We start from the raw sequence: 19,660 nt of genomic DNA on the forward strand, positions 1-19,660 counted from the left end.
TGTACAACTGTTTGTTTATGTAAAACTGTTTGTTTATTTTGTTGACCACTGACCAAAGAAATAATTAACTAAACTACATTTTTTGATGTAATGTTCCACCGCAGTCAAATAAAACAATAGTTGAATGAGGCTCATTTGTCATTGCAGGCCTTCATCAGTGGAGGGGGGGACACAGACGTGTATGTCGTGATGTGCCGCACGGGGGGCAAAGGTCCTAAAGGGGTCTCCTGTCTGGTGGTGGAGAAGGACACTCCAGGCCTCGGTTTTGGCAAAAAGGAAAAAAAGGTAGCGCCATCCAAAAGGCCTTGCTCATGTTATGTTGTACTACTACATGTGGCCATCAGGTGTCAGTATAAAGTCACATTCAGTAAAGTTGCAGTGTGCTCCATCAGGTGGGGTGGAACTCCCAGCCGACCAGGGCGGTCATATTTGAGGACTGTGCTGTTCCTGTAAGCAACAGGCTCGGTGAGGAAGGGGAAGGCTTCATCATCGCCATGAAAGGCCTGAATGGAGGCCGGATTAATATCGGTGAGCACCATACATATTTTTACATCTGGACGAATCTATCATGGTGTATCCCTGCATATTCACAATAAAAATACAAAATATGTATAATCATTTTTTTCTAAAATAGGCAGTTTGTTCATAGAAAACATAAGAGCGATTGAAAGACTAGACTGAGTCCAATCCATCCTGGCATTATACTTCATTATTGCTGAATACTTACTGTACACATTCAACAATTTAAAATGTGTTGAATAACTAAGTGTGTGAAGCTGATTTAGTGTTTAAACCCGGAATGTGTGTTTTAGCTTCCGTCGCCAGTGGCCTAGTGGTTAGAGCACAGGGGTCAAACTCAAGGCCCGGGGGCCAGATCTGGTCTGCCACGTAATTTCAAGTGGCCCGCCAACACCTGGAAATGATATGTGTCAATAAATTACTTCATTTTTCTCACTAAATGTAAAGGATCTTTTTCAATTTGACTATAGAAAAAATATATGTAATGCTTGAAGTTGCATACCTTTTATACTTTAATAGTATCCGACAGTGCAACAAATACAGTATTTTTCGGAGTATAAGTCGCTCCGGAGTATAAGTCGCACCGGCCGAAAATGCATAATAAAGAAGGAAAAAAAACATATATAAGTCGCATTTTTTGGGGAAATGTATTTGATAAAAGCCAACAGCAAGAATAGACATTTGAAAGGCAATTTAAAATAAATAAAGAATAGTGAACAACAGGCTGAATAAGTGTACGTTATATGAGGCATAAATAACCAACTGGTATGTTAACGTAACATATTATGGTAAGAGTCATTCAAATAACTATAACATATAGAACATGCTATACGTTTACCAAACAATCTGTCACTCCTAATCGCTAAATCCCATGAAATCTTATACGTCTAGTCTCTTACGTGAATGAGATAATTAATATTATTTGATATTTTACGCTAATGTGTTAATAATTTCACACATAAGTCGCTCCTGAGTATAAGTCGCACCCCGGCCAAACTATGAAAAAAACTGCGACTTATAGTCCGAAAAAGACGGTACTACAGTATATTATCATACTTTACAAACATGTTTTTATCTAAATAAAAATACTTAACTTTACAGCAAACTACCCATCAAATTAATAAAAATGACAATAAATGTTACGTTACAGTAAATTGAAAAAAACGACTACTGTTTTTTCGCGTAAAAATTCTGTTGACTGAGCTGCCAGTTTGACTGTAAAATCTACAATTGTTGTTTTTAACGGTGTGTTACTGTAAATGGGAAAAAAAAACGATAACATTTTTTTTTACGGTAGAAAAACTGGCAGCTAAATTGCCAGAATAAAAAAGAACAATATCATGTTATAAAAACCAATGTAGATTTAACACAAAAATTCTGGCAACTGAGCTGCCAGTTTTTTACGTATTATTATGTACATTAGGCATATTGCTACACGTATCTCTTATCTGTGACTGCCATCATATTGCAGTCTACACGTATCTCTTATGTGTGACTGCCATCATATTGCAGTCTACACATATCTCTTATGTGTGACTGCCATCATATGGCAGTCTACACGTATCTCTTATGTGTGACTGCCATCAGTCTACACGTATCTCTTATGTGTGACTGCCATCAGTCTACACGTATCTCTTATGTGTGACTGCCATCAGTCTACACTTATCTCTCATGTGTGACTGCCATCAGTCTAAACATATCTCTTATGTGTGACTGCCATCATATTGCAGTCTACACGTATCTCTTATCTGTGACTACCATCATATTCCAGTCTACATGTTACTCTTATGTGTGACTGCCATCATATTGCAGTCTACACATATCTCTTATGTGTGACTGCCATCATATTGCAGTCTACACGTATCTCTTATCTGTGACTGCCATCATATTGCAGTCTACATGTATCTCTTATGTGTGACTGCCATCATATTGCAGTCTACACATATCTCTTATGTGTGACTGCCATCATATTGCAGTCTACACATATCTCTTATGTGTGACTGCCATCAGTCTACACGTATCTCTTATGTGTGACTGCCATCAGTCTACACGTATCTCTTATGTGTGTCTGCCATCAGTCTACACTTATCTCTTATGTGTGACTGCCATCAGTCTAAACGTATCTCTTATGTGTGACTGCCATCATATTGCAGTCTACACGTATCTCTTATCTGTGACTGCCATCATATTGCAGTCTACACGTTACTCTTATGTGTGACTGCCATCATATTGCAGTCTATACGTATCTCTGTGTGACTGCCATCATATTGCAGTCTACACGTATCTCTTATATATGACTGCCATCATATAGCAGTCTACACATATCTCTTATGTGTGACTGCCATCAGTCTACACGTATCTCTTATGTGTGACTGCCATTAGTCTACACGTATCTCTTATGTGTGTCTGCCATCAGTCTACACGTATCTCTTGTGTGACTGCCATCAGTCTAAACATATCTCTTATGTGTGACTGCCATCATATTGCAGTCTACACGTATCTCTTATCTGTGACTGCCATCATATTGCAGTCTACACGTTACTCTTATGTGTGACTGCCATCATATTGCAGTCTACACGTATCTCTGTGTGACTGCCATCATATTGCAGTCTACACGTATCTCTTATATATGACTGCCATCATATAGCAGTCTACACATATCTCTTATGTGTGACTGCCATCAGTCTACACGTATCTCTTATGTGTGACTGCCATTAGTCTACACGTATCTCTTATGTGTGTCTGCCATCAGTCTACACGTATCTCTTGTGTGACTGCCATCAGTCTAAACATATCTCTTATGTGTGACTGCCATCATATTGCAGTCTACACGTATCTCTTATCTGTGACTGCCATCATATTGCAGTCTACACGTATATCTTATGTGTGACTGCCATCATATTGCAGTCTACACGTATCTCTTATGTGTGACCGCCATCATATTGCAGTCTACACGTATCTCTTATGTGTGACTGCCGTCATATTGCAGTCTACACGTATCTCTTATGTGTGACTGCCATCATATTGCAGTCTACACGTATCTCTTATGTGTGACTGCCATCATATTGCAGTCTACACGTATCTCTTATGTGTGACTGCCATCATATTGCAGTCTACACGTATCTCTTACGTGTAGACTGCAATATGATGGCAGTCACACATATCTCTTATGTGTGACTGCCATCAGTCTACACGTATCTCTTGTGTGACTGCCATCAGTCTACACGTATCTCTTATGTGTGACTGCCATCAGTTTACACGTATCTCTGATGTGTGTCTGCCATCAGTCTACACTTGTCTCTTATGTGTGACTGCCATCAGTCTAAACGTATCTCTTATGTGTGACTGCCATCATATTGCAGTCTACACGTTACTCTTATGTGTGACTGCCATCATATTGCAGTCTACACGTATCTCTGTGTGACTGCCATCATATTGCAGTCCACACGTATCTCTTATGTGTGACTGCCATCATATAGCAGTCTACACGTATCTCTTGTGTGACTGCCATCATATTGCAGTCTACACGTATCTCTTACGTGTGACTGCCATCATATTGCAGTCTACACGTATCTCTTATGTGTGACTGGCATCATATTGCAGTCTACACGTATCTCTTACGTGTGACTGCCATCATATTGCAGTCTACACGTATCTCTTGTGTGTGACTGCCATCATATTGCAGTCTACACATATCTCTTGTGTGACTGCCATCATATTGCAGTCTACACGTATCTCTTGTGTGTGACTGCCATCTACTGGTCACGCTTATCATTTCACCATGTACCAAATAAAATTGCTCCGAGGTTGGTAAGCACAACCAGAATTATTCCGTACATTAAGCGCACCGGGTTATAAGGCGCACTGTCGAGTTTTGAGTAAATTAAAGGATTTTAAGTGCACCTTATAGTCTGAAAAATACGGTACCGTAAAATGTTGTATAAAATAAAACACTATATTTTACAGTAAAATTATGTAAATGTTAAGTTTTTACTGTAAAATTGACAGTCTACTTAAAAAAAAATATATATATATAATTAATAATGAAATCTAGAGGCAAATTCATACATTATTCACTGTTACAAGCGGCCCTCGGATGGCAGCCATGTGGCCCTCAATGAAAACCGGTTTGACATCCCTGGGTTAGAGTGTCCGCCCTGAGATCGGTAAGGTCGTGAGTTCAAGCCCCCAGCCGAGTCATACCAAAGACTATAAAAATGGGACCCATTACCTCCCTGCTTGGCACTCAGCATCAAGGGTTGGAATTGGGGGTTAAATCACCAAAAATGATTCCCGGGCGCGGCCACCGCTGCTGCCCACTGCTCCCCTCACCTCCCAGGGGGTGAGGGTGATGAGTCAAATGCAGAGAATAATCTCACCCCACCTAGTGTATGTGTGACTATTATTGGTACTTTAACTTTTTAGTGGGTTCTAGAGTGAATGTTAATCTAATAATCACAACATTCACTCTTTTATTGCAAATGTTCATCCGAAATTGGAGGAGAACGTCAACAAAAAAAAACAAAAAAAAAGTTAGCAGGTGGGGTGTGAGCGAGCCGTCGTAGCGCCTATATGCAGCAGCATAATCCAGGCTTTATTGTAGTCTCAAACATTAACATTTTCATGGACGCCTCGATTGCTTTTGGATTATCTTTATTTTCCAATGGGAAAAAAAACACACAAACTGATCATAGATGTTAAAAAATCAGCATTAAAGCCATATTAAAAAAACCATATTTAAAATATTTTATCCTCATAAATTACAACAGATTCTCCTCCATATTCTGTCCATTACTTTTCTTAAAATAGAACAATTCTTGTAATTTACAACATTTATCTTGCAATATTAAAACTTTATTCTCATAAAATAAAAAAATAAAACGTATTTCCTTATATTACTTCACTTGCATGAAATACCCTCCATAATAGACAGCACAGGGCCAAGTCATAGCCATCACCATTTTTCCTCTATACTACCACTTTATTTTCTTGTACAACACTTACTTTTTATTAATGATAATAATTTTTAAAGTCATATTACAACTTTATTACATGTTATTTTAATTTTATTTTTTTAAATATTTAGTAATACAATTTATTCTTGTAAATTACAACATATTTTCCTGAAATGGCAGCAGTATTCTTCTTAAAAGAAAACAAATGCCTGTAATTTCCTACATTTATCTTGTAACATTTCAACTTTATTCTTATAAAATAAAAATGTTATTCTGTAAATTATTTTCTCATATTAATTTATTTACCCTAAAAATATTCCCCCCCCTCGTAATAGACACCACAGTGTCAAGCCATAGCAATGGCCATTTTCCTCCATATTACACTTTATTTTACTGTATAATACTGACTTTTTAAAAACTCATTTTACAAGTTTATTCATGCTTTTTTTGTTTTGTTATAAATTACAACAGTGTCTCCTGGAATTAAGGCATTTTTATTTTTAAAATATAAAAAAAAATGCTTGTATTTTAATACATTTGTACTGTTTTACCTTATTCTCATAAAATTAAATTTTACTCTGACTTTGTTTCTCATATTACTTGATTTGCATAAGAATATTTTGACCCTATATAAATAAAGATTGATTGATTGATTGATTGACCCTCAAACGGACACCATTTGCCCTCCATACTACCACTTTTTTCTTGCAGTAATTCCACTTACATTTTTTGTACAAAACTTTTTTCCTCGTCAAACTACAACCGAAATTCTGTCAAACAAATATTATTTGGAAAACTAGACGAGGCAATTGCGTGTGAATGCTCCAATGCGGAAGTTGAACTAAAATGCTGACAGAATGTAGTCTGAATGTAAGAATAGTTTGAATGTTGAAGAGTTTGAATTTTCAGGAAAAACTGAATTTGGTTTGGAACTTGGGAAAGTGTTAGTTGGATGAGTGGAATGTGTTGATTTTGGAATGATTTAGGTTGAAAAATTTGCAAATTGTGGAAGTTTAAAAAATGGACAACTCATTTTGAATGGGGAAAATGTCCCTGAAAACTGGGAATTCTTGGAAATCCGGGATTTAAAAAAAAAAATTGTCAGAGCACACCATTTTGAACAGGCTGAATATTTTGGTTTGAATCGGATGAAAAATGTGGGAATTTTGGAACTTTGAAAAATGTCCCATTCATATCAATGGGAATTTCTAGGAAATTTGGGAATTTCGGGAATTTTTTGAATGTTCTGAATGAGTTGAAATGGTCGAGAAATGTTGAAGTAGTAACATTTTTAAATTGAGAAATGGTATTAAGGAATTTGGGGAAAACCGGGAAATATTCCAGTTAAAAAAACAGCTTTGTTTTTTGTCCTGATTAAGAGGAATGTTTGGATGGTGGAACGGTTGAAGTGGGTTGAAAAATGTGGAAGGAGTAGTCACCACAAAAAAGGGTCGAAAATTGGTTTGAAAAAAAGGGAATTCTGAGAATTCCTGGAATTTTTTTGAAGTTGGAAAAATTATAGTTTAAATGTCCATAATGAGTGGGATATGTTGAAGGTGGAATGGTTTGAATCGGTTGAAAAATGTGGAAATGGTGGAAGTTTGAAAAATGGCCAACTCATTTTGAATGAGAAAAATGTCCCAGGAAAACCTGGAATTCTGGGAAAGCTGCAAATTTTTGGATTTTTTCAAGGGAAAGCTTGCGATTCCCGAATAGCCTGAACAGTTTGAAGTTGGAACAGTTTGAATCGGATGAAAAATGTGGGAATTGTGAAACTTTGAAAAATGTTTCATTCATATCAATGGGAATTTCATGGATATTTGGGAATTTTTGGGAAAATGTTAAAAGATTTGAATGTTCTGAATGAGTTGAAGTGGTTGGTGTTGGAATTTTTCAAATCGGTCGAGAAATGTAACATTTTTATTTGAGAAATGGTATTAAAGAATTTCGGGAAAACCGGGAAATTTTCCAGTTCAAAAAACAACTTTGTTTTTTGTCCTGATTAAGAGGAATGTTTGGATGGTGGAATGGTTGAAGTGGGTTGAAAAATGTGGAAGGAGTAGTCGCCAGAAAAAAGGGTCAAAGATTGGTTTAAAAAAAGGGAATTCTGGGAATTCCTGGAATTTATTTTAACTTGGAAAAATTATAATTTGAACGTCCATAATGAGTGGAATATGTTGAAGGTGGAATGGTTTGAATCGGTTGAAAAATGTGGAAATGGTGGAAGTTTGAAAAATGGCCAACTCATTTTGAATGAGAAAAATGTCCCAGGAAAACCTGGAATTCTGGGAAATCTGCAAATTTTTGGATTTTTTCAAGGGAAAGCTTGCCATTCCCGAATAGCCTGAACAGTTTGAAGTTGGAACAGTTTGAATCGGATGAAAAATGTGGGAATTGTGAAACTTTGCAAAATGTTTCATTCATATCAATGGGAATTTCATGGATATTTGGGGATTTGGGGGAAATTGTTAAGACATTTATGTTCTGAATGAGTTGAAATGGTTGGTGTTGGAATTTTTCAAATCGGTCGAGAAATTTAACATTTTTATTTGAGATATGGTATTAAAGAATTTCGGGAAAACCGGGAAATTTTCCAGTTCAAAAAACAACTTAGTTTTTTGTCCTGATTAAGAGGAATGTTTGGATGGTGGAACGGTTGAAGTGGGTTGAAAAATGTGGAAGGAGTAGTCGCCAGAAAAAAGGGTCAAAAATTGGTTTTAAAAAAAAAAAGGGAATTCTGGGAATTCCTGGAATTTTATTCTAACTTGGAAAAATTATAATTTGAACGTCCATGATGAGTGGAATATGTTGAAGGTAGAATGGTTTGAATCGGTTGAAAAATGTGGAAATGGTGGAAGTTTGAAAAATGCTCAAATCATTTTGAATGGGAAAAATGTCCCGGGAAACCTGAAATTCTGGGAAATCTGCGAATTCTTTGATTTTTTCAAGAGAAAGCCTGCGATTCCAGAATAGCTGGAACAGTTTGAAGTTGGAACAGTTTGAATCGGATGAAAAATGTGGGAATTGTGAAACTTTGAAAAATGTTTAATTCATATCAATGGGAATTTCATGGATATTTGGGAATTTTTGGGAAAATGTTAAAAGACTTGAATGTTCTGAATGAGTTGAAATGGTTGGTTTTGGAATTTTTCAAATCGGTCGAGAAATGTAACATTTTTATTTGAGATATGGTATTAAAGAATTTCGGGAAAACCGGGAAATTTTCCAGTTCAAAAAACAACTTAGTTTTTTGTCGGATGAAAAATGTGGGAATTGTGAAACTTTGAAAAATGTTTCATTCATATCAATGGGAATTTCATGGATATTTGGGGATTTTGGGGAACATATTCCACTCATTATGGACGTTCAAATTATAATTTTTCCAAATTAATTTTTTTTCCAGGAATTCCCAGAATTCCCTTTTTTTTTAAACCAATTTTTGACCCTTTTTTCTGGCGACTACTCCTTCCACATTTTTCAACCCACTTCAACCATTCCACCATCCAAACATTCCTCTTAATCAGGACAAAAAACTAAGTTGTTTTTTTGAACTGGAAAATTCCCCGGTTTTCCCAAAATTCTTTAATACAATTTTTGGAATTTGTCAAGGAAAATTTCGCCATTCCCGAACAGGCTGAACAGTTTGAAGTTGGAACGGTTTGAATCGGGTGAAAATGTGGGAATTGTGGAAGTTTGAAAAATGGCCAACTCATTTTGAATGGGAAAAATGTCCCGGGAAACCTGAAATTCTTCAAGGGAAAGCCTGCGATTCCCAAATACGCTGAACAGTTTGAAGTTGGAACGGTTTGAATCGGGTGAAAATTGTGGAAGGCAGACCGCGCCAAAATCTGAAGAAGTAGACGAAGAATAAATAGATTCATTTTAGTGTAGAAAACCATATATGTGTGAATGTTTTGGAGCATCCACACAATAAATCCACATAATTTGTCTTTTTCTTCATACTACAACTTAATTCCTATAACATTGCAAACTTCCTCTAGTACAGGGGTCGGCAACCCGCGGCTCCGGAGCCGCATGCGGCTCTTTGATCACTCTGATGCGGCTCAGCAGCTTACTTGCTGAACCCCCCAATTTTCCCGTGAGACTTCCGGAATTCAGTGCCTCTCGCAGAAAGCTCCCGGGATTAATATTCACCGATTTTCACCCTTACGGCTATAATAAGGGTGTGCCATAATGGTACAACATTTGGCGCCCTTTACAATCTGTATTAATAGAGTGCCAGTCCAACACATGTTATACAATACACATCTTTTGCCTGCAGACGTACGTGACAGCAAGGCATACTTGGTCAACAGCCACACAGGTTACACTGACGGTGGTCATATAAAACAACTTTAACACTCTTACTAATAATGCGCCACACTTTGAACCAAACAAGAATGACAAACACATTTCGGGAGAACATCTGCACCTTAACACAACATAAACACAACAGAACAAACACCCAGAATCCCATGCAACCCTGACTCTTCCGGGCTACATTATACACTCTTGCTACCACCAAACCCCGCCCCCACCCTGCTCCCTCACACATCAACCCGGAAGAGTTAGAGCTGCATGGGATTCTGGGTATTTGTCCTGTTGTGTTACGGTGCAGATGTTCTCCCGAAATTTGTTTGTCATTCTTGTTTGGTGTGGGTTCACAGTGTGGCGCATTATTAGTAAGAGTGTTAAAGTTTTTTGTTTTTTTTTATACCGCCACCGTCAGTGTGAGCTGTGTGGTTGTTGACCAAGTATGCCTTGCTGTTGCCTACGTGAGTAAAGCGAAAGCCCCATACAACGTGTGGCTGATCAGGCACGCTGACTGTAGTGGGTGCTATATGCTGTACTATCACGGCACGCATGACGCTGACAAGCGCCATTCAAATTCCACATAAAGGTGTGGGCAGCGTGTCTGAGACCCCTGGTTATACATAGCACAAAGCAAAAAAAACAACTTCGTATGCAGTGTTATTTCATTTAAAATTTCCCAAAAAATTTGCGGCTCCCATTGTTTTCTATAATTTGTGAAACTGGTCAAAATGGCTCTTTGACTGGTAAAGGTTGCCGACCCCTGCTCTAGTAGAATCACTGCTATATTGTTGTGAAAGTACAACTTTATTCTGCTCGTATCCTCTCATTTCCCCCCTTAGTGTGTCACTGATACTCTTAGTTACATGTTGTCCTACATTTGTGATTAAAATAATGTCTGACACGTTTCAGCATCTTGTTCCCTGGGTGCTGCCCATGCTTCTGTGCAGCTTGCTCGGGATCACCTGTTGGTGCGCAAGCAGTTTGGGGAGACTCTGTCCAACAACCAGGTCAGTCAGAAGCAATGCCAACGTGAGTGTGAACCTCCCAGTCATCGTCTGCATTCTGTGCCTAGTTTCTACAGTTCAAACTGGCAGAAATGGCTACCAAGTTGGTGGCGTCTCGTCTTCTGGTGCGTGAAGCCGCAGTAGCACTTCAGGAGGGTCGGCCGGACGCCGTCGCGCTTTGTTCCATGGCCAAGCTCTTTGCTACGGATGAGTGCTTCGATGTAAGTCTTTTGTCAATAATGAGTTATGTTATGAGTAGAGATGTCCGATAATGGCTTTTTTGCCGATATTGTCCAACTCTTAATTACCGATATCAACCGATCCCTATATATATAGTCGTGGAATTAACACATTATTATGCCTAATTTTGTTGTGATGCCCCGCTGGATGCATTAAACAATGTAACAAGGTTTTTCAAAATAAATCAACTCAAGTTATGGAAAAAAATGCCAACATGGCACTGCCATATTTATTATTGAAGTCACAAAGTGCAATTTTTTTTTTAACATGCCTCAAAACAGCAGCTTGGAATTTGGGACATGCTGTCCATGAGATATTCCTGATACCCACTACAACTATAGGAAATACTATACTTTGACTTTCACAAAGTGCATTATTTTTAATTTTTTTTAAAGATGTCCGATAATGGCTTTTTTTTGCCGATATCCGATATTGTCCAACTCTTAATTACCGATTCCGATATCAACCGATACCGATATATACAGTGGTGGAATTAACACATTATTATGCCTAATTTTGTTGTGATGCCCCGCTGGATGCATTAAACAATGTAACAAGGTTTTCCAAAATAAATCAACTCAAGTTATGGAAAAAAATGCCAACATGGCACTGCCATATTTATTATTGAAGTCACAAAGTGCATCATTTTTTTTAACAATGCCTCAAAACAGCAGCTTGGAATTTGGGACATGCTCTCCCTGAGAGAGCATGAGGAGGTTGAGGTGGGGGGGTAGGGGGAGCGGGAGGTGTATATTGTAGCGTCCCAGAAGAGTTAGTGCTGCAAGGGGTTCTGGGTATTTGTTCTGTTGTGTAACGGTGCGGATGTTCTCCCGAAATGTGTTTGTCATTCTTGTTTGGTGTGAGTTCACAGTGTGGCGCATATTTGTAACAGTGTTAAAGTTGTTCATACGGCCACCCTCAGTGTGACCTGTATGGCTGTTGACCAAGTATGACTTGCATTCACTTGTGTGTGTGAAAAGCCGTAGATATTATGTGATTGGGCCGGCACGTAAAGGCAGTGCCTTTAAGGTTTATTGGCGCTCTGTACTTCTCCCTACGTCCGTGTACACTGCGGCGTTTAAAAAAGTCATACATTTTACTTTTTGAAACCGATACCGATAATTTCCGATATTACATTTTAAAGCATTTATCGACCGATAATATCGGCAGTCCGATATTATCAGACATCTCTAGTTATGAGTACTACTCTAGGTGCCCTTCATCATTTATGGATAACCAAGACATTAATATGAACTCTCAGGAGTCCGCAACTTCATATAAAGGTCTAGGCCTAATCAATAAATTAATGACTCAAACAATGAATGAAAATGAGCTTGAAAAATTGATATAGGCATTTTTGTCTGTGTGATTTATTTGTCTCTTGCTTGAAAACAGAATCCAAGAGGGTTCACTCTGCGCATCACTCTCAGCTAGAGATGTCCGATAATATCGGCTTGCCGATATTGTCGGCCGATAAATGCTTTAAAATGTAATATCGGAAATTATCGGTATCGGTTTCAAAAAGTAAAATGAATATATATATCCGGTAAAACACGGACGTAAGGAGCAGTACAGAGCAGTTGCGTCTCCCAGTCAGCAGCCCCTCCTCTCTCCCACACACAACACAGGAGTTGCAGCACGACTGCAGCATGAGAGGTTTACTGGCGACGCTTGATGACCTCATCAAACCGCCGCGAGCGCAGCATAACAACAACAAGAGTGTGTTGTTGCCTGTGCTGTAGCCGTGGCTAACAAGCGAGCTCGGTGACTGACTAAACGACACCATGTCTATGGTTTGCGATTATTTTAAAGTGTGTCTGACGGATAAAAAATTGGCAATTTGCAATGACTGCAAAAAGTTGGTTATGCGAGGAGGAACCAAGACGTCTCAACTAGGGATGTCCCGATCCAGGTTTTTGCACTTCCGATCCGATACCGATACTGACCGATGCCGGCCTATCCGAGCATGTATTAAAGTTTAAAGTTATTTAGCCTACTTAGTTGTCAGAATCATGTTGAAAAGGGTTTTAGTACTCTTGATAACAACTAGCCAGCTGAATTAGGGGAGTTTGAATAATACACAATGGTTGGTAGCAAGAAACTGACCGGTTTATTCAAGCATAATCACAAAATAGACAAAATTATAGATGATAAACAGAAATGGCATCATTGAACTAGGGCTGGGCGATATGGCCTTTTTTTTAATATTGCGATATTTTAAGGCCATATTGCGATACACGATATATATCTCGATATTTTGCCTTAGCCTTGAATGAACACTTGATGCATATAATCACAGCAGTATGATGATTCTATGTGTTTTGATTGATTGATTGAGACTTTTATTAGTAGGTTGCACAGTGAAGTACATATTCCGTACAATTGACCACTAAATGGTAACACCCCAATAAGTTTTTCAACTTGTTTAAGTCGGGGTCCACTTAAATTGATTCATGATACAGATATATACTATCAGATATATACTATCGTCATAATACAGTCATCACACAAGATAATCACATTGAATTATTTACATTATTTATAATCCAGGGTGTGGAGGGCGGCGCCGGATGTAAGTGTCAAAAAGACAGCCAAAAGAGTTTGATATGAGGATAAATCTAAAGTTAAAATATAGGGTAGAAATGCACCCATTTGCAGGAAATGTAGTCTTGATTTTCAACATTTTCTTTCAAGGCTTGCATGTCTACATTAAAACATTCTTCTTCATACTGCATTAATATATGCTACTTTTAAACTTTCATGCAGAGAAGGAAATCACAACTAAAAAAATCACTAATTTTTTCATAGGGTGTTGGTGTGGAAATTTTTGCCTCTGCATTTTGATGGTGTGGGCGTGTGGCACCGAATGGAGATAAGCGTCTCGACAGACGTCACAATATTTGAACAATGATGACGAAAACTGTTTTCTCTGTCGTGTCCGTGTGTCGAAAATTGTTATGCGCTTATTTTTTTATTTGATTTTGTGCGTGGCATAGATTTGCTATGCGCAGAGGACGCTTAAACAGTGCGCAATTCCACATGCGAGCACCTTAGAGGGAGCGTTGCTCTCACGGCTGCGCTAGCATCACAGCTAACGTTAGCCATGCTGCGACCTCTCTGCTCGGGGAGGACGTATACGTATGTGACGTATGACATGACAGTATGTGACGTATGACGTGACAGTATGTGACGTGTGTAAGAAGGTGCACTTGCTGTCTGTGAGAGGGAGACACAGGAAAGAGTGAGAAGAGCCTGTCGTGTAATGCCAGCAGCTAAAAGCAACTGCGTGAGAATTCACAGACCTGTGGATGTGTTGAAGGTGTGTTGGAAAATGCGGAACAGAAATTACGGAGCAGCAGAAAAGTGGAATGTATTATTTAAATCGGTGCGTTGGAAAACACGGACCGGAGTTTTTTTTTAAACTGGATCTAGATCGGCATTTTCCCATGCCTTGCCGATACGCAATTTTTGGCAAATATCGGCAGCCGATACGATCCAAATATCGGATCGGGACATCCCTAGTTTCAACGCAGCATTTCAGAAGCTCTGGCTGACTGCTAAGCCACTTCAAGCACTCACCACTAGCTTGCAGCACATTTGTGTTACTCATACAAATACATTAGAGCAGAGCAGATTGAACCCAGTTTATAATTCCCTGTTATACAGTATGCCAGGCAGTCTTGCACTAAATGAGGACTACCGTATTTTTCGGACTATAAGTCGCAGTTTTTTTCCATAGTTTGGCCGGGGGTGCGACTTATACTCAGGAGCGACTTGTGTGAAATTATTAACACATTAGCGTAAAATATCAAATAATATTATTGATCTCATTCACGTAAGAGACTAGAATAGGGGTCGGCAACCTTTACCAGTCAAAGAGCCATTTTGACCAGTTTCACAAATTAAAGTAAACAATGGGAGCCACAAAAATCTTTTGAAATTTAACATGAAATAACACTGTTTACGAAGTTTTTTTTTTGCTTTGTGCTATGTATTAACCAAGGGTCTCAGACACGCGGCCCGCACCTTAACATGAAAATGTAATGTTAGTGCGGCCCGCGGGTTTTATATGAATGACGCTTGACAGCGTCATACTTGACAAGCCGTAGTCTGTCGATTATTCCGGCGTACTACGAATTTCAGGGCAACTATTCTCTCGAACGTGCCGTGATGATTCGGCATTTAGCGCTCACTACAACCGACGTGCCGGCCCAGCCACACGTTGTATGGGGCTTCTGCTTGAACACTAAAGTGACAGCAAGGCATACTTGGTCAACAACCACACAGGTTACACTGACGGTGGCGGTATAAAAAAAACTTTAACACTCTTACTAATAATGCGCCACACTGTGAACCCACACCAAACAAAAATGACAAACACATTTCGGGAGAACATCTGCACCGTAACACAACATAAACACAACAAAACAAATACCCAGAATCCCATGCAGGCTACATCCCCCCCCTACCGACGCACAGAGGAAGGTGGGGGGGGGGGGGGAGAGCCTGGAAGAGTTAGGGCTGCATGGGATTCTGGGTATTTGTTTTGTTGTGTTTATGTTGTGTTACGGTGCTAGACGTATAAGATTTCATGGGATTTAGCGATTAGGAGTGACAGATTGTTTGGTAAACGTATAGCATGTTCTATATGTTATAGTTATTTGAATGACTCTTACCATAATATGTTACGTTAACATACCAGGCACGTTCTCAGTTGGTTATTTATGCCTCATATAACGTACACTTATTCAGCCTGTTGTTCACTATTCTTTATTTATTTTAAATTGCCTTTCAAATGTCTATTCTTGGTGTTGGCTTTTATCAAATACATTTCCCCAAAATATGAGACTTATACTCCAGTGCGACTTACATATGTTTTTTTCCTTCTTTATTATGCATTTTCGGCCGGTGCAACTTATACTCCGGAGCGACTTATACTCCGAAAAATACGGTATGTTATTGTTTACTTTATTGCTCTAGTATACTCTGGACTGAAGCTGTGTGCCTTCATTGTTTTTGTAGCTGTTGTTTTGAGGCATGTTTAAAAAAAAAAAAAAAAAAAAAAATGCACTTTGTGAAAGTCAAAGTATAGTATTTCCCATAGTTGTAGTGGGTATCAGGATTATCTCAGGGAGAGCATGTCCCAAATTCCAAGCTGCTGTTTTGAGGCATTTAAAAAAAAAAAAATGCACTTTGTGACTTCAATAATAAATATGGCAGTGCCATGTTGGCATTTTTTTCCATAACTTGAGTTGATTTATTTTGGAAAACCTTGTTACATTGTTTAATGCATCCAGCGGGGCATCACAACAAAATTAGGCATAATAATGTGTTCATTCCACGACTGTATATATCGGGATCGGTAATTAAGAGTTGGACAATATCGGCAAAAAAGCCATTATCGCACCTCTCAGCGTTTTTTCAATAGCAGAATTAAACGACAGAGTGAATCTTCTTGTCAGTCGTCCACAATCTTTGTCTCAGTGGGCAAAGGCCAACAGCTAGTTTACACATTGAATGCACAGACACAGAGCTTTGCCAGTCGCTACCATAGACATCTTATAAGTAGACGCAGCATTGGCTGCTGTGCCGCGAGAAATTGGGCCGCCATCTTGAAGTGGTGACGAGGAGCCGGCGAGCAGCCTAAAGTGACAGTTGACGGGTAGAAAACAAAGATGCTGTTCATCGTTTTCCTGCTCAAATAGGAATCGGGGGATTACTTTTCACAAGTAAGATTGAACATTAACGTACTATTGGTTGTATTTTGTGAAAAAAGGAGCAAAGATCTTCAATAGTATTGAAATCGTAGCCGCTAGCAAACAAGAGTGTGACCATAATAGAATTGCTTGTCAATGAAATTAATTACATTTAAAAATGTCATACTTGAATAACATAAAGTTGAAATAAATGATGAAGATAAAGCTTGTAAAAGTCAACAGAGGTAAAAGTTAGGACCACAGTCCAGATTGTGTAGGGGGGGTAATATAACTAGACAATCAGATGGACAGTGGCTACAGTATTCTACAAGTTTTCTAACCCAATTTTGTGTAACCCACCTTCGTGAAATGTGTGGGACAAAATATGTGATAAATATGTGCAGACGCTTTTATCCAAAGGGACCTACAAAAAAAAATACATATAAAACAATCACTTTAAAAGGGGAACATTATCACAATTTCAGAAGGGTTAAAACCATTAAAAATGAGTTCCCAGTGGCTTATTTTATTTTTCGAAGTTTTTTTCAAAATTTTACCCATCACGCAATATCCCTAAAAAAAGCTTCAAAGTGCCTGATTTTAACCATCGTTATATACACCCGTCCATTTTCCTGTGATGTCACATAGTGATGCCAACACAAACAAACATGGCGGAAAGAACAGCAAGCTATAGCAACATTAGCTCGGATTCAGACTCAGATTTCAGCGGTTTAAGAGATTCAACAGATTACGCATGTATTGAAACGGATGGTTGTAGTGTGGAGGCAGGTAGCGAAAACGAAATTGAAGAAGAAACTGAAGCTATTGAGCCATATCGGTTTGAACCGTATGCAAGTGAAACCGACACGACAGCCAGCGACACGGGAGAAAGCGAGGACGAATTCGGCGATCGCCTTCTAACCAACGATTGGTATGTGTTTGTTTGGCATTAAAGGAAACTAACAACTATGAACTAGGTTTACAGCATATGAAATACATTTGGCAACAACATGCACTTTGAGAGTGCAGACAGCCCAATTTTCATCAATTAATATATTCTGTAGACATACCCTCATCCGCGCTCTTTTCCTGAAAGCTGATCTGTCCAGTTTTGGAGTTGATGTCAGCAGGCCAGGGAAGCTAGGGTCGATATTCTTCTCTTGATCATCTTCGGTGGCATAAGGGACGGTGTGAGCCAAGACATCCAGGGGGTTTAGCTCGCTCGTCTGCGGGAACAAACTGCCGCCATTGCTAGCCGTGCTAGCGAGGTCCTTTGTCCCTGAATTGCTCACACACTCCGGCAGATTCAATGGGGGTCTGGCGGCAGATTTCTTTGACTTTATGGTTGGAAATGCATCTGCTTTGAGTGTCGCAGGATATCCACACATTCTTGCCATCTCTGTCGTAGCATAGCTTTCGTCGGTAAAGTGTGCGGAACAAACGTCCGATTTCTTGCCACTTTGGCATCTTTGGGCCACTGGTGCAACTTGAATCCGTCCCTGTTCGTGTTGTTACACCCTCCGACAACACACCGACGAGGCATGATGTCTCCAAGGTACGGAAAACAGTCGAAAAAACGGAAAATAACAGAGCTGATTTGACTCGGTGTTTGAGAAAATGGCGGATTGCTTCCCGATGTGACGAGAGCGAATAATAGAAAGGCGTTTAATTCGCCAAAATTCGCCCATTTAGAGTTCGGAAATCGGTTGAAAAAAAAAAAAAGGTCTTTTTTCTGCAACATCAAGGTATATATTGACGCTTACATAGGTCTGGTGATAATGTTCCCCTTTAAACATGATCATTTAAGGGAAGAATGTAATACAAAATATCAATACAGAATAAACTCAACAGAGATACAGTCTATAAGATATGTAGATATCTAATGTATTCATACATTGTTTATGTAGAATATACGCATGTATATATAACCTAATCATATTGTTTCTTCAATTTAAAAATAGCTGACTGTTTTTTCCCCCCTTCTCTGGGATTATATTCCCAGTTTTGATCTCGGACGTCTGGTCACTTATAGCATTTGTGTGACAATACTTTGTATATAGCAGGGGATATTTGGATTCAGCACCCTTACTGTAAATGTCTTTATTTAATGAAACACTGCAGCTATTTGGTTGTTTGCATCAGATCTGCAACCAGGCTCTCCAGATGCACGGAGGCTACGGCTACCTCAAAGACTACGCCGTGCAGCAGTTTGTCCGCGACATCCGAGTGCATCAGATCTTGGAAGGTCAGCAGACGTTCACACAAGACATCGCTGACGCATGTGACGTCACCCTTCATTTCCTCTCTGCCTTTCACTTCCAGGGACAAACGAGGTGATGAGGATGATCATTTCCCGTAGTCTCCTGACAGAGTCCTGACACCAGGTATGAAAGGTGACCACCGTGTTGGTCTTCATCTTTAATTACGCCGAGTCGCTGCACAGGTGACAAAGGTCAAGTTGGGATGGGTCTGTAATACTTATTTGTAGATATAGCAGGATTATGAGGAGGAGGAATGGACATTATCTCTTACACTCCAAGCAATCCAGTCTGTAACATCACAGAAAATAGCCTAATGCAGTGATTCTCAACCTTTTTTCAGTGATGTACCCCCTGTGAAAATGTTTTTAATTCAAGTACCCCCTAATCAGAGCAAAGCATTTTTGGTTGAAAAAAAGAGATAAAGAAGTTAAATACAGCACTATGTCATCAATTTCTGATTTATTAAATAGTATAACAGTGCAAAATATTGCTCATTTGTAGTGGTCTTTCGTGAACTATTTGGAAAAAATTATTTATATTTATAAAGGATTTTTGAATTGTTGCTATTTTTAGAATATTTAAAAAAAATCTTAAGTACCCCTTGGCATACCTTCAAGTACCCCCAGGGGTACGTGTACCCCCATTTGAGAACCACTGGCCTAAGTCCTGTT

At 39.0% G+C, this 19,660-nt stretch overlaps 1 protein-coding gene across 1 annotated transcript in view; it reads left to right on the forward strand.

Moving 5' to 3' along the window:
* The window catches only part of acad8 (acyl-CoA dehydrogenase family, member 8), a 36,930-nt gene extending 17,668 nt beyond the window's left edge, over positions 1–19,262 (forward strand). The window contains exons 6-11 of the mRNA XM_061972140.1: positions 148–285; positions 393–528; positions 10,698–10,795; positions 10,861–11,013; positions 18,871–18,973; positions 19,051–19,262. Coding sequence (XP_061828124.1) covers positions 148–285; positions 393–528; positions 10,698–10,795; positions 10,861–11,013; positions 18,871–18,973; positions 19,051–19,106 — 684 coding nt within the window. The 3' untranslated portion in view covers positions 19,107–19,262. The remainder of the gene's footprint in view (positions 1–147; positions 286–392; positions 529–10,697; positions 10,796–10,860; positions 11,014–18,870; positions 18,974–19,050) is intronic.
* Positions 19,263–19,660: the final 398 nt, after the last annotated feature.

This window comes from Nerophis lumbriciformis, linkage group LG17, assembly GCF_033978685.3.
Source record: "Nerophis lumbriciformis linkage group LG17, RoL_Nlum_v2.1, whole genome shotgun sequence".
Lineage (NCBI taxonomy): Eukaryota > Metazoa > Chordata > Actinopteri > Syngnathiformes > Syngnathidae > Nerophis > Nerophis lumbriciformis.